This window comes from Drosophila obscura, unplaced genomic scaffold, assembly GCF_018151105.1.
Source record: "Drosophila obscura isolate BZ-5 IFL unplaced genomic scaffold, ASM1815110v1 contig_150, whole genome shotgun sequence".
In the NCBI taxonomy this organism is placed as follows: domain Eukaryota; kingdom Metazoa; phylum Arthropoda; class Insecta; order Diptera; family Drosophilidae; genus Drosophila; species Drosophila obscura.
In genome coordinates this window covers 4962636-4990425 of record NW_024542736.1, presented here as the reverse complement: position 1 = coordinate 4990425, position 27790 = coordinate 4962636, and the positions used below count along the sequence as shown (strand labels likewise).

Genomic DNA, 27790 nt, shown 5'->3' with positions numbered 1-27790 from the left:
AGGTGATCATTTTTGTTTTGTAAGTAAAGAGGAGGATGGAGCTACAACGAGCCTTGACAGAATGTATTATTTTCCGCGGTTTAACAAAGGGTGCTCAACTTTTTAAATAGAGGGGTGTTAAGTGGGTTAAGTGTCGTTTGATCGCCGCTGACAGCTGTTGTGTTGTGATGGCTCATTTTTGCGTTAAAAAGTGAGCTCCAATTGGATTAAAAATAAAAAACAAATTTGGGCCATCCCGCAGAACCTATGGCACTTTCAGCTGCATCAAGTCGTTCGTGAGCAAGATCTCTCCCTACGATCCACGCGAAGGCTTCTCTACTACAAGACATCCCGATAAGCCCTCAATTACCGGGACAGGACTGAAGTGAGCTCAAACCCATCGCCATTAACTGCTCACTTACAACCTATTCCTTTGTACAGATTCGTGTTGCACATCAAGGAACTGCTACTGCAGCTGTTCGCCAAAGCATTCCGACATGGACTCTACTGCCACACGTACTGTTAGCTTTGTGTACAACTACAAGGACCATGAAAACAAAGACTGCGCAGTCCAGCTGGACATCAAATTCCCCTTCGACCAGGAGAACCTGGAGGAGTGTCTGACGCAGCTGCTCAACCAAATGGATCCCATGATGCGGTATCTGGACGAGAACATTAGTAGGTATTTCACGGAATGCAGGCTCAATTCGGTAAATCTGAGCAATAATTTCCGTTTCAGATTTGGAGCAGCAGCTGCAGGACTTTGTGGACACTGAGCACCAAAAGTTCCTGGACGACTACGCCGAAAAGCTGATCGCACAGGCGGCCAACGACGAGCTCGACTTGGAGGCCATTGTGCGGGATACAGAGCGGCTGTACAAGGACGAGCTGCTGCAGTTTGCAGATCGTGTGGGCCCCAGGGACGAGGATATATTTGCGCAGAGTTTCCATCGCCTGGTGCACTCCTCGTCGCTGGAGGAAATCCTCAAGCGAGAACGAGTCTACGCCAAAGTCATAGCCGGAATGACGGAGCACATGGACAGTGAGGTGGAGACGCTCAATACTAGCCAGCAGCAGGAGATGGACAGCCAGATCAATCAGCTGGACATAACCACCACCTCGGAGGACATCAACAATCTGCTGGCCCAGCAGTACACCACCCAGAACTTTGTCCGCAAGCGCTACGAGTCGGAGCTGGAGGCCAAGATGGGTCACCAGAAGAACGAGTACCGCGACTGGATCACGAGTCAAGTGAGCCAAATGTTTCAGGTCTCGCCGGTGGCCACGCCGCTGGGCAATCGCTCCTCCATGTTCGTTTCGCAACAGCCGTCGATGGAGGAGAGCTTCACCATACATCTGGGCTCCCAGCTGAAACACATGCACAACATTCGCATTCTCAGTGCCAACGTGACGGAGCTCTGCAGTCCCCTGCATGCCGAGGAGAGCTTGAATGGCCTAAACATGGCCCTGGGCCTCTACTCCAGCTCCCTGTGCGGTGTCGTGGTGCTGACGCCGTCTATTCAGGCAGAGGCCAACAAGAATATCATCAAAAATGCCAACAGGTCGACAGAGTTTCACTTTGAGCAGATCGACGTTCAGATGGAGAAGATCGAGAAGCAGATCCGCACCCTTAGCACCACCGATTCGAGCGGCACTCCGAGCACTGCCAGCAGCAACGGCAGTGCCGAGGGCAGCGTCACACCCTCGCCCACCAAAAAGCATGTGCCCCGACTGAAAACGGGAGACTTCTTCATCACCAGACACTCGAATTTGTCTCAATCCCATGTCATATTCCATCTGATCTCGGACGAGCCCATCAACAGTCCGAGTGAGATCAACTCGCGTCATCCGGTGATTTTGGGCCTGAGGAACATCCTGAAGACGGCCAGCAGACATGACATCACCACGCTGACGATTCCGGCTCTGTTGCGCCACGAGATGAGCGAGGACATGACCGTGCAGTGGTGCATCAGGCGGGCGGAGCTGGTCTTCAAATGCGCCAAAGGATTCATGATTGAATCAGCGTCCTGGGGCGGTGCAGAGCTAAGGTTTGTTTGAGCTTCTTTGTTTATGGTTGGACAGCCTGGGCATTACTATAATTGATTATATTTTTGCAGCACTTTGCAATTGCTACTGCCGGATGATATATCGGAGAGCCTGTTTACCACGCTGGCTGGTATGGTGCCCAGCGTTTTTCACGTGGCCAATCCGAAGATTCTGGTGGACACCAGCAAGTAGTAGACTGGACTGCTGGCTGCTGACTGCTGTGTGCGAGTGCATTCCTGAAAGAACGTTTGAACTTATAAGAAAGACTACTCTAATTTAATTGTATGAATATACAGTTTATTCAGATTCAGAGTTATATATGTATATATATGTATATGTATACGTATATATGCTTCGGTATTCGTCGCCACGCTCAAAAAGTTGTTTGTTTCTTTACTCGTAAATTTAACACACACCCAGAAGTTTTGTGTAAATGTTCCTGTATCAATTTTTGTCAATAATTTATCGCAACCTTTTGTTTTCGTTCCAAACTACAACACTACTGCTCGTACAATGTATAAGTACATATGCATATACTATATATAAGTATATATGTATGTAGTTATATGTTAGGTATATGTAGGTATCGTGTGTACATTACTTCCAAATGTAAATGGGTTTATCTTTGGTTTTTGAGACCCCTTCTCCACTCTCTCCACTCCTCTCTCATGCATTTACTGCCAGTGTGTGTGTGTGTGTGTGTGTGTCTGTTCGGTTATATTTAGTGATTATTATAATATTGGGGGGCGTGGGTGTTGTATTGAATAACTCTGTACTTTAACTTGTAAATATGCATTTTTGCTTGAAATATATATATGTATTTATGTATAATATTAATATCTAAACAACTGTGTTCTGCGGTATATTATGTATGTATATATATTAAGGTTCTTCTTCGTTAACAATTAATTAGGTTTCCATCCATCCATCATGTTCTGTGAGTGAGTGAGTGAGTGTGAGTGTGTTCGCTGTTTAACTTTTTATTTAATTTAATTGGTTTATTTGGTGTTTAGCCAAGTACGTTGTCTGCGGTGTGTATCGTTTGGCTGCTTTGCAGTATGTAATGGGCGTAGAGGCTCAGAAAATAGTATTCAATCAGTGTATTTCGATAATGTGTATTTCGTTTGTTCAACCGGCTTAACAGGGCATACATAAAATTAGTGACGAGTGTTTTAGGTACAGGAACGGACCGCATTGAGTGTTTTTTTCTCTCTTTTTTTGCTTTTGGTTGCGAGCGAATATAATGCATTGTATTCGCTTGGGGCGAGGGCTTCAGGGAATTGACATAAACAGCATAAATCATCAGTGTATTAAATGGTACGTATAAATAAATTACATTGCTATAGCCGCATTGGAGTAGTATGGCTCACAGAGCCCCACAATCATGGCCAGCTCTGATCTCTATCCAGCATAAATTATATTAAAGTTGAATTATAATTTATTGCTTCCGTTTTGTTAATGTTAATAAATACTACTTTAAAATTACGTCCTGGGAACAGTGCTGCTGCTGCTGCTTCTGCTCCAGCATGCACATTCGCGTCGTGTTGTGTCTGTCTGTCTGTCTGTCGTCTCTATTTGAATTTCGTTAGATTTCTTGCCTAGTACATTGAAGAACAAAGTCCACTACAAGATGCATGCCAAAAGTGTTTGGGGTTGGTTATGACGAGATATCGTATTTGTATGTATGGATCGCTAGCTTAATACTCGGCGCATGCCTTAGACTACGTTTGTATGGATAGTGTATATGCCTACATATATTTTAGTTAAATCAGCAGATACAGAATACATATTAAAATGTGTACTAAAATTGAAACTATCACAAAAGAACCAAATACTCGATCAAAAGTACGATAAGAAATAAATAAATTAATATGCTCTGATAATTGAGTATGCAAGTGGGATACAGGGATACAGTACAGGATGCGCTTTCCCTTTCGTTTTCCATTACATTTGACTCTCCTTGCGCCACTGGAAGGTGCCCGACTTGACGCCAATGCTGGAGGAGCCCTGATTGCTGCTGGAGGAGAGTATGTTGTTGGTGCGTCGAATTAGCTGGGAGGCGGCATCGAAGCGGCTGCGTATGAGCCGCATTGCCGGATTACTGGACACGCCACTGCGCTTGCTTTTGCTGTTTGTGGCCAGAAGAATATATTAGTTTATGCTCTCGAAGATTTCCTTTCTTCCTTCCCCTGACTCACCCCGAGGAACTGGGCTGGTTTTCCTTGAGATTTCCCAGTATGATGCGCATGTGCGTGTCTCGGGCAAAATGATTATCCGGCAGGGAGGCCTTGGCACCGCCACTGCTCGTGCCCGCTCTGTCATCATCCACAAATGCATTCAGTCCTGGCAGCTGGCCCGGTGAGCTCAGCTCGCTGCTCGGCGAATGCGGTGGCGTGGCATACAGCGGCGACATGCACTCCATATCGTACATGTCCGCCTCATTGGTCATGTTGGAAGCTGTGCGTCGAATAAAATACGTGATTAGTTTGGCTTTGGCTCTGAGGTGTGAGGTTTGAGTTGTGCTTACCCAGCTGATGCTCGCTGAGATCGGGCAGCATCTGGGAGTGCCGCTGGCCACCACCGCCTCCGCCCCCACTGGACTTGTGTCCCGACCCAGAGGCGTGCTTCGAATTGACCATCAGATTGTTCCGCGAGCTGAGTTTGCTCTGTCGCTGCAATTGCTGTGTGAAGGTAAGCGGCGCTTGCTGCAACGTAAACGAAAACCAAAACGAAATTAATGAGATTCGAATGCCAAGGGGGTGTCCATGCAGGGTACTCACATCATTGCTGCTGCCCGTGGACTGACTAGAGATGACGCTCTTGCGCTTGTGCAAACTGCTCGTGTCCGACTGCATGGTGTTCTGGTAGAAGTTGTTGGAGCTGTGCGTGGAACTGGAGGCATTGAGGACGTGCAGCTGGCTGCCGTTGTGCACCGTGGCCGTGGTGGCCGCCGAACAGACCGAGGAGGCGGAGGCATGGGCCGGATAGGGCGACAGGTTCTGGTGCAGGGGCAGTGCCGGCGGCTGGTCCGGGGAGCGCAGCATGCTGGCGTGCGCATGGAACTTGGGTTCGTTGGGATTACTAGCATCATCTATGGAGTGAGGGTAGGGGCAGTTGGGCAGAGGGAAAGCATTAGTAACAGAGCACAAGGATGATCCGGCGTTTGGTCTTACTTTTGGTGTAGCTCTCGAAGATCTTCAGGATGCTGGTGCGACTGGACTTGGCCGCCAGCTTGATTGGGGTGCGGCCGCAGTGGTCCGACTTGTACGGATTGGCGCCGAACTGCAGCAGAGCGATGACGCACTTCTCGTGCCCCTCCTGGGCGGAGATGCCCAGGGCGGTGGCCCCCTGCTTGCAGGCGTGATCCGCCTGGGCGCCGTAGTAGAGGAGGATGCTCATCACATCGTGGTTGCCCTGCCAGGCGCACGAGTGCAGCGGCGAGCGCGCCTCCAGGTCCATCGAGTTGACATCGGCCCCGGCCTCGATCAGGCACTTGACCATGTCCGCGTGCCCCTGCCAGGAGGCCACATGGAGGGCCGTGCGTCCCTCGCTGTCCGGAATGTTCACATCCACATTGGTCATGTCCAGCAGGTACTTGACGATCTCCAGCTTGTTCTCCAGCGCCAGGATGTACAGCGTGGTGCGCGAGTCCGCGTCCTTCGAGTTGACGTCGCAGCAGAACTTGAGCAGAAACTCCACCGTCTCCATGTGCCCCTCCAGACAGGCCAGTCGGAAGGCGGTCTTCCCGTCGTGCGCCTTCTGGTCCACGAAACTGGAGTGAATGTCCAGCAGGGCCTGGACACAGTTCAGGCGCCCCTCCTGGGCGGCCAGATGCAGGGCCGTCTTTCCCTCGTTGTCGCACTCATCGATCTTCGCTCCCGACTCGAGCAGCTGCATGCACACCTCATGGAAGCCCTCGAAGGCGGCGTAGTGCAGGGGCGTCCAGCCCGCATTGTCGCGATGCGTCTCGTCGAGGCCGCGGTCGAGCAGCTGCCGCACCGTCTCCACGTTCCCCTGGGCGGCGCCAATGCTCAGCACTGTGCGGCCCTCGGAGTCCATGCAGTCGATGCCGCATCCCCAGAAGAGCAGCAGCTTCACCACCGTCGCATGCCCCGCCGTGCAGGCTGCCCACAGTGGCGTGCGCCCCATGAAGTCGGCCAGATCCGGATCGGCGGCGTTCTCCAGCAGCAGTTCGCAGACCTCGGCGTTGCCCTCGAAGGAGCTGACCAGCAGCGGCGACATGCCATCGTTGTCCAGCTGGTCCGTGTTCGCGCCATGGTCCAGCAGCGTCGGAGATCACCTTGCTGTAGCCCGAGGAGCCGCACAGGGCAGCCACGCACAGGGCACTGCGTCCGTCCAGGTCCAGGTGGTTGACATTTGCTCCGTTCTCGAGCAGGATCTCCACGATGTCATAGTGGCCCATGTAGGAGGCGGCGATCAGCGAAGTGCGCCCCTGTCGGTCCACAGAGTTGACATCCGCGCCCGACTCGATCAGCAGCTTGAGGATGTCCTCGTGCCCGCTCCAGGCAGCCGCCCGCAGCGCTGTGCGTCCTTCCTTGTCCGCGAGATCTATTTTGCAGGCTGGCTGGGAGATCAGGAGACGCACCACATCGCTGTGGCCGCCCCAGGAGGCGGATCTCAAGGGGGTCCAGCCATCCCTGTCCGCATGATTAACGTCCACGCGCTTCATCCGGCCCGTGCCATCGTTGCAGGGCTGGGAGAAGCTCAGCAGGAGCTTCACCACCTCCAGGTGTCCGTTCCTGGCCGCAATATTGAGGGCCGTCTGGCCGTTGTAGTCCTCGATCTCCAGATCGATGGGACTCTTGCACGCGTTGAGGGCCCGCTCCAGCAGCTGGTGGTTGCCGTCGTTGGCCAAGATGTGGATCAGAGCCTTGCCCTTGTGCAGCTCGATGTGGTGCGAGTCGGAGAGCTGGTGCAGCGTGCTGGACGCATTGTCGTCCTGGCTCTCGTGCGGCGGCTCGCTGTGCTCCGAGGGGCTGCCCGCCCGCTGTGTCTCCAGCAGGCAGCTCTTCTCGCTGGAGAGCAGCAGGTCGGCCAGCTCAAAGTCAATGTTCTGCGACTTCTCCGACAGCTCGGGCGACATCAGCGACGACTCGCAGGAGTTCTGCGACTCGGCATTGTTGATGCCCGTCTCGATGAGCAGCTTCAGCATCTTGGCGTCCGTGGGCAGGCTGGGCTTGAAGAAGTCGCACAGGAACTGGGCGAAGGGCTCGCTCAGGTCGTTGGCGAGGAATCGCTCCAGCATGGAGCGGGTCTTGGGCAGGAAATTGCCATCGTACTTGAAGTCGTGCTCGCACTGGGCGCAGCAGTTAATCTGGTTCGTGTAGAAGCAGTCGCTCAGGTTGAGCCGCGACTCCAGCAGCATCAGGATGAGATCCATGTCCACGTGGCGGCTGGTCAGGTACTCGCCGGACTTGATCAGATGGTAGGCGAATCGGCGGACCGTATTGGCGCAGAGGGTGTCCGCCACCAGCAGATAGTACATCGATATCATCACATGGCCCTCGTTGACATCGCAGATGAACTTCTTGGTGGCAAACTTGACGTCCACCAGCCAGTCGGCGAACGAGTTGTGGAAGATCTTGAGGCGCTGGGCATTGGCATCGTAGGCGAGGATGTTGCGCATCAGCTGGAGTCGCTTCTCGAACTCCTGGCAGTCGATGGTGTAGTTGTGGGTGCGCAGGCAGTTGAACAGGAAGAGCTTGTCCACGTAGCCGGAGGAGGCCAGCAGGACGTTGAGCAGCGGCCGAATCTTCATGTACTGCTTCTTGTTGAAGGACTTCTGACAGATGTACAAGTACAGGCCGTTCAGGGTGCAGGGTATCAGCTTTATCTCCCGGAAGCTGAAGAAGTTATCCTTGATGCCGTGCAGTACCTTCTCCAGGTAGAGGATGCAGCCGTTCGACTTGATGTACAGCTGATGCAGCGACTCGATGATCTCCTTGGTCAGCATGATGCTGTCCTTGAAGTCCGAGTTCAGTCGATTGATGATGTACTCCTGCACGTCCTTGACCACATGCGACTTGCGCAGATCGTCCAGCGTGATCTTCTTGAAGCCCGTGAACATCCTGGTGATCTGCTTGGTTTGCTTCTTGGTGGTGCACACGAGGAACAGCCACTTGGGGAACAAATGGATGTGGTTCGACAGCAGCTCCGCCACGTTGCGGCTCTTGTGGATGGCCGCACTGCAGCGGGGGCCCTTCAGGGTGGACAGCAGATTGCCCTCGTTGATGTAGTTCTCATCGATCGAGTCGATCAGCAGCAGCAGCGCCGTCTTTGGCGGCGTCAGCTCCAGCAGCGGGAAGAGCAGAGCCTTCTTGAAGCACTCATCGGGATTCGAGTCGATGTTGTCCACGCTTAGGCACTCGAGTATCTCCGGATTGGAGAGCAGCAGCTCGTAGTAGCCATCCGCAATGATGGTGCGACAGCTCTTGGTCTTCGGCAGCGGCGGTGGCAGGGTGTTTGTGTGCTTCCGGGGCTTCTCGGCGAGCGCTGGCGGTGCCTGTCGCTCCTCCTGCTCCCGTTCCCCATTCTCCTGCCTGCCATTCTCTGTGAAATCGATGAGTGGTTCTGCCGCATCAGCCTCACCAGGTTTGGGTTCCGTCGCCGTCTCCTGCTCCTTGCTGGCTGTCAAATCCTTGTCCGCCTCGGGCTTGTCCTCCTCCTCTTCGTTGCTCTCCTTTGGCTCGCCCGCCTTGTCATCCTTGATGGCCGCCTCGATTTCGTTCATCTCCTGCTCTGTGCCCAGATCGGCTATGTCCTCGCCGCCACCTTGCTGGATCGCCTGGCTGCCACCGCCACCGCCACTGCCACTGCGGTTGCCATTGCTGATGGTCGCCAGCTTCGAGGGGGAGAGCACACCGCTGCCCGATCGGCCACGCTTGATGGGAATCTTGGACTTGGTTTTGCTGGGACTGGGACTCGATTTGGCGGGCGACTCCTTCAGCTCCTTCTCGCTGCCCGTGTCCTTGTCCTGCTCGCCCCGCTCCTTGCCGCGCTTGGGCGGATGCGTGCCATAGCTGCTGAGGGCCAGCTTCTCGTCCTGCCGGTCCGCCGGCTGATCCGGCAACGGAGCCGGCTCCGATTGCTGGCGCGTCAGGCAGCTCTTGTTGATGGTGGAAGTGCGCTGCGATTGGAAGTCCGTGTCCAGTGCCTGGGCGTCGCATTCGCTGGCCCCGCGCTTCAGCTCCTCGATGAGCAGCTCCTCGGCATTCTCGCTGAGGCTGATGTTGTTCATGGCCTCGTCCAGCTTGAACTCCTGCTGCTGGGCCTCCTCGCGCAGAAACGAGAAGCCCTCCTCGATGATCCGCTGGCTGTCGTCGCGGCTGATCAGCGAGGCGTGGCTCAGCAGCTGCAGCACGATCTTGCGCAGGAACAGCGAGAGGCTGTGGCACTCCGGGTTCTGCGACTCGATCAGGTAGCAGGCCAGCAGCTTCCTGTTGAGGATGCCCTTGGTGCCGGAGTTGCCCTTCATGATGGCCTGGCAGATGGAGGTCTTGCCGGAGCCATTCGAGCCCAGCACCAGGCAGCCATTGTAGCTCGAGCTGGAGATGGCCGCCGCCTTGGCCCGGGCCGAAACATAGCTGGCGGAGGCTGCCCCCCCACCCAGTGCTCCGCCCAATGCTGGCACGGGCTTCTTGCCCGCCGTCCGCTGCTCCAGGCACAGGGCGATCTTCTTCAGCACCCATTCGCGATGGATGTAGACGGTGCTGACGATGCGATTGTTCGACTCCAGGCCGGCGCCGACGCCGCCGCCGCTGTGCGGCACCAATCCATTGACCTCCTTGTCCGGCGAGATCTTGCGCTGCATCAACGCCTCCAGATTGCCGTCGGTGTCCTCTTTGGCGCCGCCCGCCGCCTCCTGGCCATCCTCCTCTGGCGCCGAACCGCCGCCGCCGTTTGTGTCGCCATTCGAGTGCTGGGCCACCTCCTGGGGGAAGTTCTGCTGCACCAGATTGGCGAAGTGCTCCTCGCGGGCGAGGTTCGAGAAGCTGGCATTGGGACAGTCGCGTCCGCTGATCTCCAGCTTCTTCTGCAGCTGCGTGGTGTCCTTCAGGAAGTTGAGTATCCGTCGGTCCTCCAGCTGCTGGTTGGGTGTGCCCGAGCCCAACGGCTGATTGTTGTACTTGGAGCCGCCCACCAGGGCGCTGGTCGAGGCGCAGCCATCCACACCATCGCCCTCGGCATCATCCTCGTCGGCGTCCAGATCTGTCACCTGCACAGCATTCCCATTGCGGGCACTGGCCAAGCGGTTCGAGTCGCGACAGTTGGAGAGCTTCGTCTCTGGCTGCCCGGCAGCTGCAGCTGCAGCCGTGTGGCTGCGACTCCGTTCGCCGCTCTTGTAGCGGTCCGACTTTCGCAGTGGTGTGGCATACAGCATCTCCTTGCCACCGCCGGCGGAGGCTTTGTTCGCCGGCGCGGAATTGCAGTTGCCTATGGAGTTGGCATTCGGATTGACAATGTTGGAGGCCTGCGTGGATTTCTGCTGCTGCTGCTGCTGATGATGGATTTTCCGCACGGACTCGTTGTACATCGCCTGACAGGGCAGATTTTCATAGATGTCATTGCGCAGATTATCGTTATCCGTGTGCTTAGACATTGCTGCTGCTGTTGCTGTAGAGCTGATTGGAGCTACAGCTGAAGCTGGAGCTGTGGCTGGTGCTGTATCTGTGCCTGGAGGATGCCTGTAATCCGTTTGCTGTCTGCAGCTGCGAGTTCGTTCCCCTTTTTGGCTGCTGTCTGCCTTTCACTTAAGCTCCACAAATGACTGCAAATAAAGAGAGGGAGGCGGTTAGTAATCTGTTTATGCATCATGGAAATACTATGAAAATTCAGTTAAATCGTATTCACGAAAATCGAATTATATGTGATTCAAAAAAAACGTTTTTTAAGCTGCATAAATGTGCGCGTATTTAATTGATTATATTTCACGTATTTTGATTACGATTTTCGTACGGCACTTCAATGGAAGTTTGCCAAGTGCCAACCCTAAAAGCCCAACCCTTTGAACCGTCTTTAAGCTGCTGCATCCTAACGATCTCGGATCTGTAACTCTCTTTACGATAATCAGCTGCCTCTCTAGTTGCATTATGCCTTTGAGATAACACAAATTACCTTTTCCGCTGGGGTCTGTGCTGGCTTTTAGTGGGCCATTACTCGAACTTAAATAGCACTTTCATTTTGCCATTTTTCGCCAGTGGCTTCACTTTTTCGTTTTATGCTTTTTTTTCTTTCTATTTGTTAGCATCATCCTGCAAAACAATTGACCTGATTTCTGTACATTTTTAACCCTTTGGCAGCTACCAACCAAGCAGCCATAGCCGTGGCTCCTTCTCCCAGCCATTCATTCACCCCATCAACACACGCACACACACACACACACATAAACACGTTGCACACACACACACACACACACATTGATACGCTCATGCATACGACTTGTCATCATTTTTCCTGCGCTTGTCTTTACGCGCAGTATCTTTTGTTCTCGGGTTTTGCCATATATACTCTTGCTATATCTCTAAGCTTACGAATGAATGTCCTAGAACGAGGGTACGAGCAGGGAGTAGATGCCATTTATGTGCGTCGTGCAGGAGAGGTTGACTAGGGTGTTGCAGCAGCATGGGGCACGGCTGTACGTCGGATGCACTCAGAGAAAAGTTCCTTAAGTCAAGAATATGGTTTAATTAAAGGAAGCTGCATAGTAAACCACTCTGGGGGGAGATCTTGAGCGGACATTCTTTACTTTCGTAAACTTTCATTCCAATTGTTTTAATCTATATATGTATACTCGAATTGATTGGCTCTAGAACTGACTGCCTTTTGCCGTTCCGTTTGCAAGAAACATGAAAAAGCTATTCACAATAGCGGCTATTTTGCCAATAAATTAGTCCTATTGGGTCAGGATAATATCCATAGTCTGATAATCCATGTTCTTGTCCTTTTCATATTATGTTATAATTTTGTTAGTTTAACTGCTCATAGTTGAACCTTATTAAATAAATACAAATACAAATACAATACGAGTATAAATTCCAGAAATCATATTACATTTGCTGGTTGTATTTTGTATCATAATATTGCCTATATTTCCCATCTAAATTTATCCCAAAATGCGATTCACTTGTGGCGAATATGCCCCTTCAAAATCATCAACTTCAGTTGCATATTTCCACGAATTTGTAATAGTGAAAAAATAATTTAAAAGGAAATATTCATTGAGATTGCACTCCGTGTTTGCACTTTCTGTTTACACCGACAGGAGGTACCCATCGAGAGTTGGAAATAAAAGAACCTAAACTGTTCCTTCAAACTGTTTCGCTCAGTGTAAGTGACTTGCCTCTGTGTAAATAATGTCTTTCATGCCACAAAGTTTTTTTATTTTAAACTTCAATTTAGCCGTTGAGTCTTCGTGGAAGCAATGGATGGGTGGTGGGATGTGGCACGGGTGGCACGGCGCATGGGATGTGATGTAATGGGACTTTTGTAGGTGGCAACGACCAACGACCAACTACCAACGGCAATGTAACTAATGATACATACATCCCTTCCTGCACGGCACAGCTCTCTCTGGTTGTCCAACTTTCACATAGAAATGGAGCAAATTCAGCACGTTCTGTGCACTCCAACGAGACGGGGACGGACACAAAAAACTCGGTGCCCATAAAAAATCGTAGCAAGTGAAAATGAATGATTTACGTCTGCAACCTGACGACGGACCGGATCGGACCGCAGCGGAAGGGTGATGTGACGTAAATGGGGAAACTCCACACAAAAACCCAGAGACAGAGGTGGAAAGGACTGGGGGGACTGTGTAGGCAGATTACCATAATGTTGGCAAGTCAGCTGTAAAATCCATTGATTGAGCGTGTGACAGCATCCCGGACGGGCATCCTCCATCAGCAGAAAGTCAAATGGAACGTCGCATCCATGTGGCTGTCTGCTGTCTGGTCTGGTCTGTTCTGGGGGCGACACATCAACATCCTGAGCCGCGCCACGTTGTGGCACACGTGTTGTGTGCGCTGCGTTCCGTTGCCTGTGCCATTTCCTTCGCTGTGGCCGCTTGAACGCAATTATTGGATGGATATGGGATGCACTCCAGTTTGCCCACCGCCAAGCGTCAGTCAGAGCCAACGTTTTGCGGTCGGTCCAACACAACTCCCACAACAATAGAGCACGTACACGGGGTTCTGGTTTGCATTGTGGCGGCTGCTCTGGCCACCACACGACACCACACCACACCGCACCACACACATTCAAGTATCCTGCAATTTGCACGTTTCTCTCTCAATTTCTCTCTTTTATGTAGCCAAATTGATTTGCGATTCTAATTGAAACGGTGGGGGGAATGGTACACATAGGGAATGCTTCTGGTTCTGGTTCTCTGCTCTCTTTGGGGCATTTAAAGATTGGTTGAAGGGGATAAATGGCACTCAAAATGTGCTCGCTAATTATGCAAGTTGAATGCTTTTAACTTCGGCCAGAAGTGCGTGTCTTGGACTGCCATGCTAATTGCCATTTCCACAGCAGCGCAGCAGTTTCTCCCTCCCCCTCCTCTCACTTGCAAAACTATTGCAAGAAAAGTTGACAAACTGGCAGACCGTGTGGCAGCTTCTCAATGAATTTCTCATGGCTCAGCCGATTTTCTTGTAGTTTTGTAAAGTTTAATTGGATCTCCCCCAAATGCCTCTGGGCCCTGCAGCAATTATGCTAATTAAACATGGACAGCCAATCACGCATTGTAATTAGCCAGAGCATTCGCCGCTTATTTGCATACGATTCAGCCTTGAGGCATTAAACGGGCAGAACGGGCAGGCAGAATGGGCAAATTGCATACAAAGTTTTGATTAAACAAGGAATTCGATTCACACTCCAACAAATATCCCATTTTATTTATAGGTAAATTGCATTAAAAAAGCGACAGCAATCCGCATGGGGGCCACACACACACAGACACACACACGCCTCTGCATCTGTATGTGTGTTAGTATATCAGTTTCTGTTTCTGTCTGCCACTGGCAGCTGCATGAACTTGAGCAATATGCGGCGTGGGAATATTTTGCCCAAATGCAAGGCCCCCACAGTACAAGAAAAAAGCATACAAATTTTTCGGCAGGAGAGAGAGACAGAGAGAGAGAGCTGGAGCTGTGATTTTTTGCTAGCAGGGAAGACCAGAGTGCCGGAGAGCCAGAGATCTGCCCCTGACAGGGACCACACCGCAAGTAAAAGGATGTTAGTGGTCCTCGGAAATGGCATGGGGCGGATGGGAAGTAATTGAAATGTTGCACCCACAGACAGGGGCGTTTACATCAACCGCTTTGGAGTGGCCCTTTCCTTTTTGGTTTGCTTTTATGTACCCTGTACTGGGGGAGTACAGAAAAGCCTTCTCTTTATGTTGCCAGCATCTCGCTGAGAGTACTCAAAAGAGCTACAGCAGGCACTTTCGGTGTGCAAAAATCAAGAAAAATCCTGTTGAATGTTATATTTATTCTGTTTAATATATGAAATACGCTAGTCATCGATAGCTATAGTTCTTCGAGTATAAAGAGGAATCTTTTTGAGTAACCCTTACTTGCGAGATCGGATGCACTATTTTACGGGGCACCTCCTCTTCGAATCTCCATCCTACAACATTATTTTGTGTTTATTTTTTATTGCCAAAAGGATGGCAGACAGGAAGTACTCCATTAATTTGTATTTGCATAAATATTTTGGTTTCGTTTCGCATTTTACTCTTTTTGTTGGCGTTTTTTATTCATCTTTTATGAAATTCGCTTGCGCCGTTGATTATGATGGTCTCCATGGGCGCATGGGCGGGCAGGGCAATGGCTCATGTTTAAGTAATAAGTTTTCCGACTTGTTGACTCGTTCAATTATTCACGCCATAACTTTTCGTAAACAAAATATATTCCATGCATTACAAATAGTGCGCAGACACTGACAAATACATATGTGCATATTGGGATGGGGGGTTCCGTTCCGCAGTCGCACTTTTCTACCATCCATAGATACTGCTGCATGGCTCTCGTGTAGGATTTGATTCATCAGGGGGCGACAATTGGGAGAGTACATAACAAATCAAATATTGCAGCAAATTGTTTGCTGTGGGGCAACACACCGCCAAAAGCAAAAGCTAAGGTACAAATCCAGCGAAATTCGCTGTACGTGCAGCAGAAACATGGGGAGGGAAAAAAAACAGGAGCCAAATGCAGCTTAGGGGCGACACCCGTGCAAAAAGGCAACCAAACGAACTCCAAGGAACGCTTCCTTATCGATTTTCCCCTCCCTCTGCTGCAGGCAATGACAAGCGTAGTGTAAAAAAAAAACAGCAGAAAAAACGTGGAATCAAAGTCAACTACAACAAAGTGTGAATACCCTTGAAAATACATTAAAAGATCAAAAATTGTGAATTGTTTCTTTAACTATGAAACTAAGCATCCTTAAGAAGGGACTCAATCCTTACAGTTACTCTGTTACGAGGTTTTTTTCAACGAGAAAAATCAATGGAAAATGATTAAAAATCGTTTGAAATAGAGCTCATAATAGGATGCAATCGATTCTTTTAATGGGGAAAAATATAACCTATTTATGGTTTAGTTTTTATAATTTATTGCCAGCGGTAGGGCTATCATCCATTGCCATTCACAAGTGAATACTGGAGATTGCTGATCCACATACAAATGTTGGTTAGTTTTCAAGAAACAGCTTCTATTTTCTGCAACAAAAATCAGCAAAAAGCATATCAGCATATAAGCATAAATTCATTGAGAGGGGGACACCTATAAACGACACTCAATCTTTAAACGATTCCCAAACTAAATGTAACCCGCATCCATCAAAGGGTATTGCCACATTCAAAGAAGAAATCAAAGCATTTGCTCACTGAGTTCGGCTTTCAGATGCGCTTAATTCTGTAATATAATGCCGCTGGAGGTTGGCAGGCAGCCGCTCCCCAGAGTGCCAAAACCCGGCATTGTGTTTAGCGATGCTGGCAATGCTCCTGCGGCAACAGGAACGGGAACGGGCACCGGATGCGGATTCAATGCGGGCATCCAAAAGGACAATGCCGTATGCACAGTGGCGTACAGCAAAATGGGAACAGGATGTGAGGCTGTTGGCAGGATGCGATGGCCGTTGCAGCACGTTGCACGTTGTAGGATGGCCCCAGGGTGAACGCTTAATTAAACTTACATTTTTCATGGCTACATAAATGCATTTCCAGCACATGAAAATATGAAAATTCTTCCAGAGGACGAGCAGAGCAGAGCAGGCAAAGGATCACGTATATAAATGCCAAGATTAAGCCTGACACCGCCATCATCATCATCATCATCATTCTTGGCAGGGATTTTCGTATAATATTGCATGACTGCCCGACGGCAAGCCGTATCCTTGCCCTGCTTTGCTTGCTTTGGCATTCTTCCCTCAAACGTCCTGCTTCCTGCTGCACTTTCCATGCATTTTTCAGCACTCGGCAGCGAACAGAGAACGGCACACAATTCGGGGGGGCAAATCAACATCAGAAGTGCCTTCAGAGTGCCGAAAGAGCTCTCTGCACATGTCACGGCATGCCAGGCATTCCCTTTCTTATACGAGTATCCTGCAATTTCGCGCAATTTCCCAAGTTATGATACATTTATTAACTCCAGACAGGCATTCAGCTGAGCGCTCAATGATCAACTGGAGAGCAGCCCATTTGTTTTGGGATAAGTTCTAAGGAAACTTTGGTTTTTCCTTCTGCCAGTGCCAGTGGAAATATAGCAAAGAAAAGCAAGCTATCAACCAGGATTAGTTGTGTTCCAGAGAGGTATGCCATCAGGTTAAGCAAAGCCACAAAATCTGCTCAATAAAGCGATGAGAAATCCAAGTAGATATAAGGAAACTCTTGAGTTCTCCTGCAGGAAAAACAATATTTTTTCCTTGTTTTGTTTTTTGCTTCCCAGAGTTCAAGTACTCGTATATTATTCTTTCCCGGGAGTCTCACAAACGCAATTCAATAAACATGGAAATTGAATATTTGATACGGAATTGGATTATTGCATTCCATATTCTCTGTTTCGTTTATTGAATTGCGTTGCTGATATTCCAATTTATGGGAATAGTGGGTGCGCGAGGGGAAACCACTTCCCCTGTGCTCCCTTGGTTCTTTTTTTATCATGCAGCTGCATTGTATCTCGAAAATAAAGCACAGCCACCGGCACCAGCCACAGCCACCAGCAACGCCCCTCGAGAGACGACTCCCTTCGGCCGTCTAACTATGTCAACTGCCATGTTGCCCCACACTGCTGCCCCCTGGTTCTCCCTTGTCTTTGTTGTTTGGTGTTTAGTGTTGTTCCGTGCGTACGAGCACATATTGACATCGTTTTTTTTCGTTTTGACAAAACACTACAATGACCCCGATATCACCTTTACATCTGCCCTACACACACACTTGTCACTTGTCTCCCTTTACCCCCCTACCCACCCGCTTTCCGCCTCGTGAGCCTGCCTCCTCTTGTGGCATATGCAGGCGCACGCACTTGCCTTTTGGCATTTCCGTTTCCTTCTCGACTGTCATCCCAGGTCTGCCTTCCATTTCCATTCCTCTCTCTCTCCTTTTCGCTAGCTCTGGCTCTCTCTCTCTCTCTGTCTCTGTGTGTCTTCATTCATTCCTCTGTGTCTCCAATTCTCTGCTCATATTTCTCTCTGTTTGTCTTTCAATAACTGCGTGTTTGGCCTCCTTGTTTGTTGGAGGGAGAAATGTTAACCAAAGGATGGGGGGAACCCCACAACAGAAGCGACAGAAGACATGGCCCAAAACGGAGCCGAAGAGCAGGGAGAGAATCGTTGTCAGACTTGTTATATATTTATTTGGGTTATGTTCCATGTTCCTTGCTCCCACGTGTTTGTTGAGTAACATTTAATCAAATTAATACACACACACACACACACACACACAGCGGGGGTACAGTCTGTCCTGACAGCTGTCTGACATTTTACAGCCTTGTCCTTTCATTCGTTTATTGATGAATGAGGGTGTGGGAGTGTGAGTGTGGGAGTGTGAGTGGGCGTGGGAGTGGGACTGGGCGTGGCTATGGGATAAGTGGAAAACGATGGGGCCCGGATTCAGATGGACGCATGAATATCAAATGGAAATTCATGGCCTCGTTTTCGTTTTGATGCTTTAAGCCCATATCTAATTCCCCAACTATGGCAAACTGTTTGTTTTCCCCTTTGCTATTTGCTCTCTGAGAAGTGGATCCTTTGGCATTTCTTTATTCTGCAAGGCCAATCCCTTTTGGCATTCTTTCTCCGAGCGGCCAATCCCGTATGTCATTTATTCTCTCTCCATGCAGACGAATCCTTTAACATTCCGTCTCCCAACAGACGAATCTTTTAAAATTCTTTCTCCAAACAGACGAATCCTTTTGGCATTTCAGTGTCCAAGCATTCGATTCCCTTTGCCTCTCCAGCTTCCATTTATCCGGCAATCTACTTAATTGAACTGAAAACTGAACTGTCGAAAGTTCTCTGTTTGTTTGTCTGTCTCGATGGATGATGGGCGGCCTGAATGAAAGGGCATTTCCAAGTAGCTTTTTCCGAATGGAATTAATTTTTCCGAGAGACACAAATGCCAAGGTTCAGGTCTCTGTCCTTCAGGTCAATTACGAGTAAATGCAGGAGCACGTTTTCGTTGTCGTTGTCTGGAATCCTAAGCTCCAGGTTTAATTAATGTTCGTAGTGATTACACACAAACACACACACACACACAAATAAGGGGAGACAGAGAGAGAGAGAGAAAGAGATAGAGAGAGGGAAAGACGCCACTAAAGTATGCAGTTACAAATGGCTCCCGTTTTGGCATTGATTTAGCCCTGCTGACACGTGCCGCTGCCACATACACACAAACACACACAAACACACAGCTAAGTAAATGAGGAAAAGCGCAAAAGAAAAGTGGGCGTGGCTGTGGCTTGTGCGTGCACTTTGGGTCAGCTTATTGCCGCTTAATTGCTGCATTTCCGCTGCCACTCGACGGGGAAATGGACTCCGGACATGGGGAACCGGTCAAGTGCAAGACCCGACCGGACCGACTGGCACATCAGCGGAATTCAAGTTGACATTAAGTGTGCTGCCACGTGGATTGTTGGATTAAGTTTAAGTTAAGTAACCGGCACCCAAGCACCCAGGGCAGGTTGACAGCCAAATGGCCAAGGGGGACAGCAATCCAAACGATTTACTTTACACTGGAGGAAAATCTGGAAGAATCTGGTTTCAAAAGTGATTAATATTTTAAATTCATTTATGGATTTGATTTGCTTCGAATATAAAAATAAGGGAGCATTTTAAACGTCATTCCCGATCCATATCGGTCAATAGTTTTACCCAAGAAAACAATTCTGCTTCCATTGAGATACAATTCTCATCTCGGGACAGATTGGCAAGCAGCCGGAAACTTTTTCGTACTTCTCTTGGAATTTGCTCAATATTTGTATAGTTCTAAAAACATTTACGCAATTCATTCGCTTTCTGTTGAATCATATATATATAAGGTTTTACTGCAGATAAAACATTTTTAGTTTAAATATTTATTTACCGACTCACAGCTTTTCCAACTCCTCTGGATAATGTCTTTTTGTTGCAGCTTAAATTGCAGTTTAAATTGCCTGTCACTTGCATTTGTTGGCAAGGAATACACACAAAAAGTTTTAAGCAAAATACTCGTACAAATAGAACAGCAAACCAAAAACTATTCCAATCATGGCAGAGAGAGACAGAGAGAGAGAGTAGAATTTAATATTAAATGTCTGTGTTTGAAGTGTAATTAGGCAGACAGAAATTAGGCTTATGGATTCAGAGATTTAGTTAGCCAATTAGGCAATTTAATACACTTGCCCCACCCATGACAATAATTGAATTAATTTTGGTAATAGTATCATTGCATTATGTACAGTTTACCACAGCTTAAAGTGGAGCGAAAAATCAATATGTGTAGACCCAATTTCGAGGCCCCAACGAAGCATGTAATCATGTGACGGGGATGGGGGATGGGCAACCAATTTGTGGCAACGATGTGTTAACCAGCGTCAAGCAGCAGATGCCATCGAAAGTTATGGGCTAAGTGAACTGTCGTGATGGATGGATGCTAATTCCAGTAGCAGCAGCAGCATCAGCAGGTGTAGAATGTACATACATATATGAGGATGCTAATCAAAATCAACGAGCAGCACACACAAATGAGCAACACATGCCACAAGCAGCTCCCACTACATGCCCCACATTCCACATTATGGAAAGCCTTGTGTTAAAGTTTCCAACTAACGAGAAGAAACAAGCTGAGGAGTAAAGGTAATCTGAAAGATTACACTGGAAAGCTATCCCCAGTCGATTAATTAAAAGGAAATGGAAATCAATGAAACTTAAAGCCAGCGCCAATCATTTTAATTAACTATTAAATATGAATCGTCTGAATGGGGGGACTGGAGTGCATGACAAGAGGGGGCCTCAGACACCAGAGCCATCTTCAGAGCTGCCGGATGGCATTGCAAAGTGTCTCCTTGTGCTCCTCCTGCTGTATGCATCCATGCCGGTCAAGGACTCCTTCAATCTGAGGGAGATTTTCAACAAGGAATGGCAAGCACAATTATGGCTCAATGTCAATGAAAGTGTCGATCCCTGTGAGCATTTCTATGGCTTTGCCTGCGGCTACTTTTCTGGGAATCACAGCGAAACGAGTTCCCACCTGGGCATGGCTGGATACTTGAGGAACGAGCATCTGAAGCAGATGCGAGAGGGGGAGCCTACAAGCAACTCTGGTCCTGCTATTGGGCTTCCTCAATCAACTGAATTCCGAGCTGTAGTTCAAGTGGCAATGACACGCAGTTGGGACAAATTTGGCGCCCTATGAAGTGGCGGATGTGTTTCTCAGCTATCAATTGCAACGTCGCAGGCCCTGTCCAAAGTATACACCAGACAGGAGACACCAACGCTTACTTGAGGAATACTTTGTGATCAAATCACATGCCGCTGTTCCTCGTACTCCAAGTGAATCTTCACTGCTCGGAATGTATCGCGGAAATGCGAAGGCAAAAGCTGGCGCCCAGTTTGACCTTCAGAAACACTGTGTGGCACTGCGATAAGAATAACAATAGCAACAGTAACACAAAACAAAAAGTAGCCGGGCATAAATTTCAGGCAGCGTTGCTTCATTGGCATGCAAATGCAGCGAGCGGTTCAGAGGAAGCCGCCACAGCCGGAGACCGAGCCACGCCCAAAAACCGCTCAACCCCAGAGCCAGCTGCGGTGGTGCCACAACAGATGATGGCATATGATGTCAGCGATGCCCCACGCACAGCACAGCAAGAACATGAGGTGGGGAGGTGGGGAATGGCGACACTCTCCGACAACAGTCACATTTATCTCTCTCTGCATATTGCATATTTTACTTAATTTATTGTTGTATATTGTTGCATACATTTAACTTAATGGCAAATTTGTAAGGGGACCGAGGGCACGTGTTGCATTTGCATTTGCATTGGATGCCGGCAAGAGCGCGGAAAGTTTTCTTGCTTGCAAATTGAAATTGTGTCAGTGGTGTGGCAGGGCAGCTGAATGATAGTTGGGGCATGGCCGGGGCGGGCCGAGTGGTTGGGTTGCGTTGTTCTTGATATACATTTCAAACACGAGGCAGAAAGAGCAACCACAAGCGGTCATGGCACAGTGGTGCAACATTCAATGGAAAGGGAGTATATTTGAGTGGGAAGAACTGTTTTTTTTTTTTTTTCAATTAAGAAAAATATTATCTGCCTCAGGCCTTTTCTTCTCTGGCTCTACAGCATTTAATCTTTCATTTGTCCAATAATATTCACCCACTGTTTGGCCTTAGAGTTGTGTGGTGTGTTCTTTTTTTAGGGTTTCCTTTTCCGTACATGCCATATATTTGAAAGAAATGACAGCCGCGGGAGCCATGTAAATGCACCCCCCCCACCGCCGCTCCAGGGCCCACAAATTGGTCACTTGATACACATTCAGCCAGCGGCCGTTCGACTTTCCAGTTGCAGTTTCTTCCTGGATCTGTTCCGCGTTTCACATGGCTCTGGCTTTGGCTTTGGCTTTGGCTTGGACTTTGGCTAATTAATGCGAGTGTGCGGCAGGCAAATTAAAATGCTGCTTAACCAGCGACACTTGCAGCTGTCTTGTCTCTTTGGCCGTCACCGTCATCGTCATCCTATCCTCCATTCTCCACACACGCCACGACATGTGCCGGTTGGCCCGATGGTAAGCCTACACTCCCCATCTTGGCCTCAAACTAAACTCAAAGACGAGCGACGCAGACAGCGACAGAGCCAAAGTCAGTTGGCGGCTTGGCTTAAACAACTTACGGGCAAAACTTGTGCTGGCCAGAGCGAGCACTTTGCATAATGCAAAAGCGAGGTCTCTGATGCGGTGGCTCTCTCTCTCTCTGGTCTTGGTCTTGGTCTTGGTCTCGGTGTCTGTCTCTACCCAAAGCCAAATGTGGGTTAAATGCTTTTTGTGGCTTGTGACCGCAGCAGCAGCAGCAGAGCGCCAGGAAGTCGGCTCGAGTGGAGTCCGTGGCTGGATTTTTATCCTTTTATTCCCTTTGTGTGTGTCAGTTGCAAATTTACAATTTGCCGCAAAAGTTTTTCATTTAATTTAATTGAAACACTCAACAAATTGCGAATGCAAAACATCCCCTCCCACCGCCCCGCCCTGCCACAGTTCACCAAATGAAAAAATTAAATAAATTAAAAGACAATTAAGAGCAGTTGACTCTTAAGGAGGAGGAGGCGGCGGAGTGCAGTTTGTGGGGGGGTGTAATGTGCAGTGGGGCATCATCAGTCAATGGCTGACAGCCAACAGCCAACAGCCAACGAACTGAGCTGCTGAGCCTTATCTTTATGGCCTGATATCAGTGCGAACAAAGGAAGTGCATAGCACATTACGCATGAGTCTCCCGTCTCCCTCCGCTGCTGCGTCATTCGTATTCGTGTTTGGAATCAATGACCCCCCCCCCACGCCAGCAATCATTAGACGGCTTTAAATCCGTTTTTTGTTGCCTGTCCAGGGGCCAGTGGGCGATAGCCGGCCAGCCAGCCGCCGCTGTTAGCTGCAATCAAAATGTTGGTTAAACGAGAAACAAGTTTATTGGCCGCTCGATGGATAATGAAATATCCCTACCCCCAGGACAGCGGGACGCATGCCACATGGAAGCCATTGCAATGGCAACTTGTTTAGTGCTGAAAATCGTTAATAACTACAACCGAACATCCGCCTACCGCTGCGCTGCTCTGCTCTGCTCTGCTCCGCCTCCGGGTTACTGGCTGGCTGGCGGCCAGTCGTTGACTTAACTATGTCAATTCGATAAGATTTCCCATTTCCACTGCCATTTGCAACTGCCAACTGCTGTTGCATTTCCATCACAAAGCACATACTCGTGTTCGCTTCCCTGGACAGGGGGACAGACAGGGGTCTCTCGTATCCCTCTCTCGTCTGCGGACACGGCACTTTGGCCAATCAATTATTTATGCCGTCACTTTGTTGCCACTCGATTGCGAGGGGGCAGCGGTATTGGGCGACTGACTAGATCCTAATTGGCAGAATGCACACTACGAAACCAAGTTTAGAATAGTTTTATATGCGCATATGGCTATACCCTTGCTGAGCGCTTTCCCAAAGGCGAATGGATACAGTCAGAAATTAATATTATAATAAAATTCCACTAATATATTATGCTTTCATTTGTGTAGATCCAAGATGCCGCCTTCTTCCTCTCAGCATCATAGTACCCCGCTCTAATTAAGAGTATCAGCACACACACACACACACAGCAAACAGTTGGGTGGCGTATGCGTAATGTGACGGCTGTGCCTTGTGCCTTGGGTGCATGTTAATGCGTTGGCAAACAACATTAACGCTGGGTCCCGCTTCTCGACACGACCATAGACACCACCACAGAAAGCTCCACCGCCACACCGCCCCACCACCTCCGAGCCACTCTGTCAAATTTAACGGCATCGATGATGGGCGCACTGCAGCAATTTGCCAATTTGCGGCCCGTTGCATTTAATTCTGTGGCGCGGGTCAGTGGCTGTGGCAGCGTGGGCGCTGGTGCTGGTGCTGCAGCGCCTAAATATTGTGCTAATATTTGCGATAATATAATTGAAATTCCACTACGTTGTGCATGACGAACTCTTGAGGAAACATCAACATCAGGGCAGCGATAAGCAGTTCTGATTATGAAAAGGTGCAAATAGATGGAGGATTAATCAGCAAATAAATATAAGTAAATAAAATGAGTGAATCAACAAGTAGAATACACACACACACACACACACACACGAAAATAAGATTATACGAGTCATAAAAACTTGCTCCCAGCTTCCCACTTCCGGATTTGCCCTTTGCAACTTCTGTCCCATTGTTCTGTTCTAAACTTCTTCAATGATCAAGCCAAGCTAAGTGTCGGGTCTGGTCGGTTCTGGCTGTGTGTGTGTGTGCTGCCACAGACAATTAGCCAAAAGTGTTGGCGTCAAGCGACAACAATGTCCCATCATCCCGTTGTTCCGTCCCGTGTCTGTCTTTGGGGTTACTCCCGGCCCTGCCCGCACCCCCATGTAGTCCCCTTACGAGCAAAACAAACAGTCGACTGGCGCCGTTGTGTGTTACGTTGTGGGCGTGGCATGCAACTTTTGGCTAGATTGCTGTCACGCTTCAATCGGCTTCAATACTTTTTTACTTTGTTGGTTTTTGTTTTTTAACCATGCCTCATTTGTCGGGCTTGTTCATGCCTCATTTTGGGGTGAAGTAGGACCTTGTGCCGCTGCTAATTAACAGTTGGTCGCAAATCGAAGAAACCTCATAAATTAAAGCGGTATTTTTATGGCCATAATGGCACTCCATGCGGCATGGCATGGCATGGGTTATATATAGATTATGGGCCTTGCGCCTCCCCATATAAAAAGCAAATAGAAACAAAACGAGAGAGGCACCCAGGCAGCCCCCCAATAAAGTAATGTTTAAACAATTTGAGTTTTTGTTTATTGAAGAATTAGCAGAGTGTGCGAAATGTGGGCGCCTTGTATTTGTTCGGATTTTGTTTAAACAAAAAATGTGGAATGCAGAGCCCCGGTAAACGAATCCAAGTGGTGCTCCAGCAAAGTCCTTTCCACTGCCTTTGTTTCGGGGATTAATTTCACGTTTTAATTGGACAGAAGTCTGGCTTCAGTTCTGCTTGTAAAATGAACAGCAACAAGATGTACAAAAAGGCTGGACAACTTCATTTAGCGAACGGAACACAGAAAGCAAAGCAATTACCAAAATGACAGACATATTTGGGTCAGGCTGCCACAGCTCCTGCTGCCACCAGTCGACAACGGGGAAGAGGCAACATTACAATTGCAATTGTTTGGGAAAACCCAAAGTGGCAGGCTAATGCAGGCAGGAGGCCCGAGGAGTGACCGGAAGGAAATGTTGCAACACTCGAAACTTTCCACACACACACACACTGAGGACAGGAAAATGTGGCAAAGTGTGTGGCTCTTTTCTTTGGCTGTCATTCTGCATTTTTAAAATGCAATAAACAGTTGCTTTTGCCTTTGCACTTGCAACAAAATGAGTCAGCGTCAGGGCTTACATAAGGACTTCACTTCACTTTGCTTCGTTTCGTTTCCTTTCTACTTTCTCTGCAAAAGTTATGTCGAAGAGCCAACGAAGCAGTAAATTAAAGAGCATTTGCTGTCACTTGACATCGCCATTCATTCATTCATTCCATTCCATTCATTCATTCATTAATCAGGGATCCGGGACCACGCCCAGCAGACAACAAACGGAAAAAGAAACAGAAACAGAAATTGAGAGCAGCAACAGCATTCATATACTCGTACGCGCACTCGTAATAAAACCTAAATGAAAATCCAAGAGATAGCAAGCGTTGGACATAAAGAGATTGCAACCATCCACCCCCCACCCCACCCACGGGGGGGCGGGGTACAACTTAGATAAATGGTTTAATGGGTGGCCGTGGCCAGGCGTCGCCCCTCGTTGCCTACGCCACTGTGTGGCACCCACACATGGTGGCACTTTCCATTGCGTAAATTGTCTGTGGATGCGATGCCCAGTGGGGCATGGCACGCCATTCGAGGGCTCTGCCATCGATGATAAATGTGTGCTGCACGCGTTGCACAAGAGATTATTGCATTGGGAAATCCATCGTGCGATGGAGTGACGGGAATGGGGCAACGGCAACGTGCCACAGAAGAGACACGTTTAGAGCAGCAGCAGCAGCAGCAGGTGACGCTTAAGTGCTTATCATCGTCATCGACTGGTTAATGCTGGCCACTGGTACCTCAGAGATGGGAGGGTGAAAAAGGGAATATAACCTGCTGTATTCATGAAGGAATACAACAGGCATTTCGTTCTGCTGGTCTTAAGAGTTCTAAGAAATATTCTTGATTTTTAAATGACTTATAACTTAACTTAATAGAACTTGATAATTCTTAAACTAATTCGAAGCAAGTTGGAAATCATGAAATCATCAACATCACGTGACGAATGTGCTCTAGTGGACCAGGGGACTCGGACTGCCTACAATCGTCCAGAGAGTACTTTGGACTCTCTTTATCTGCCAGACCCGACCTACAGCAGTGTACTCTTCCACGATTTCAAGGAATTTAAGCCGTTTCCTTATCCCAATGCACTCTATGACTAACCTCGTATTTATCTACAAAAGTTCTTTAAATTTCTAGGCCACATTTGTGCTGTTTAAACTCCAGTATTTTCCTCCGCTGAATGAATCACAAAATGTTCCAAGGCTGCTCTTTTGCTATTCCTAGTCCCAAGTGGCATGCCACACTGGGCCACCGCAAGCAAATTAAGCTAATTGCGTAATTTATGAATATTTAGGAAGAGCTTAACGGCAAACTGCTTTCCTCTGTTCCTCCGTTCCTCCGTTCCTCTGGGCATGGCATTGGAAGCGGCATTACAAACAAATTCGCTTTCACCTCACGCCTTTTCCGTCAGACACCAAATCCCTGACCTTTGCGGCTGCCTGCTCCATCCTCCCGAGTTAATTACAACACACGATCGTGCCCCAACCCACCCACTGTTCAGCCTCCTCTTTGCTGCCACCAGCCACCAGCGACCAGCAGCATCGCTTCCCATGCCGCACAAAAAGAGCTCATGGCATTCGCTTCGTTAGCGTAGTGACGAGGGGAAGCCCCCATGGCGGCTGTCAAATTTGGGTCATCAACTAAGTGCCAGTGCGAATGTTATGTAAATTATGGTTGGGGATGCTGATGGTGCCTTAAAAAGGACCTGCTACAAGGTCTCCTGCTCCCTGCTTCCTCTCAATGTTTAGTAGTTGCCGCTGCTGCTGTTGTTTGCATTCATCTTTGGGCAAATGGAAAACTAACTGAGGAACCAACTAAAAAAAAAACGTGAAAAACCAACACCACACCCATTTGACAAATGGACACACAGAGAGACAGACATACAGACAGACAGGCCGTTAGTTAAACTGAACGGCACTTGCCAGCGGCAGCCACACTACACTTTCTTTCGCGTACAGCTTTCAGAGGGTTTTTGGGAATTGAAGAAGATATATAGATGTAAAGATATTCCTTGGTTATTCGCTCTATTTGCCATTGTTTAGTTGTTTTTCTACTGCAAAATGGTTAAGCAACGACAGCAGCGAAAGAGGCGAAAGATAGCCAAAGAGATAACCAGCAGGTAGATAGATAGACAGAAA

General features: G+C 48.8%; 2 protein-coding genes across 2 annotated transcripts in view; one reads left to right on the top strand and one right to left on the bottom strand.

Annotated features, from left to right (window-relative positions):
• The first annotated feature begins 143 nt into the window (after positions 1-143).
• Positions 144-2816, top strand: LOC111067158 (protein C12orf4 homolog). The gene is made up of 4 exons (XM_022356212.2): positions 144-364; positions 421-657; positions 719-2027; positions 2097-2816. Exons 2-4 carry the CDS (start codon positions 477-479, stop codon positions 2215-2217), a joined length of 1611 nt encoding a protein of 536 aa, XP_022211904.2. The 5' UTR covers positions 144-364; positions 421-476; the 3' UTR covers positions 2218-2816.
• LOC111067152 (ankyrin repeat domain-containing protein 50) overlaps positions 2339-27790 on the bottom strand; it is a 32779-nt gene continuing 7327 nt past the window's right edge. The window contains 6 exon segments of the mRNA XM_022356204.2: positions 2339-4153; positions 4224-4482; positions 4553-4730; positions 4806-5116; positions 5199-6315; positions 6317-10813. Coding sequence (XP_022211896.2) covers positions 3970-4153; positions 4224-4482; positions 4553-4730; positions 4806-5116; positions 5199-6315; positions 6317-10645 — 6378 coding nt within the window. The 5' untranslated portion in view covers positions 10646-10813 and the 3' untranslated portion in view covers positions 2339-3969.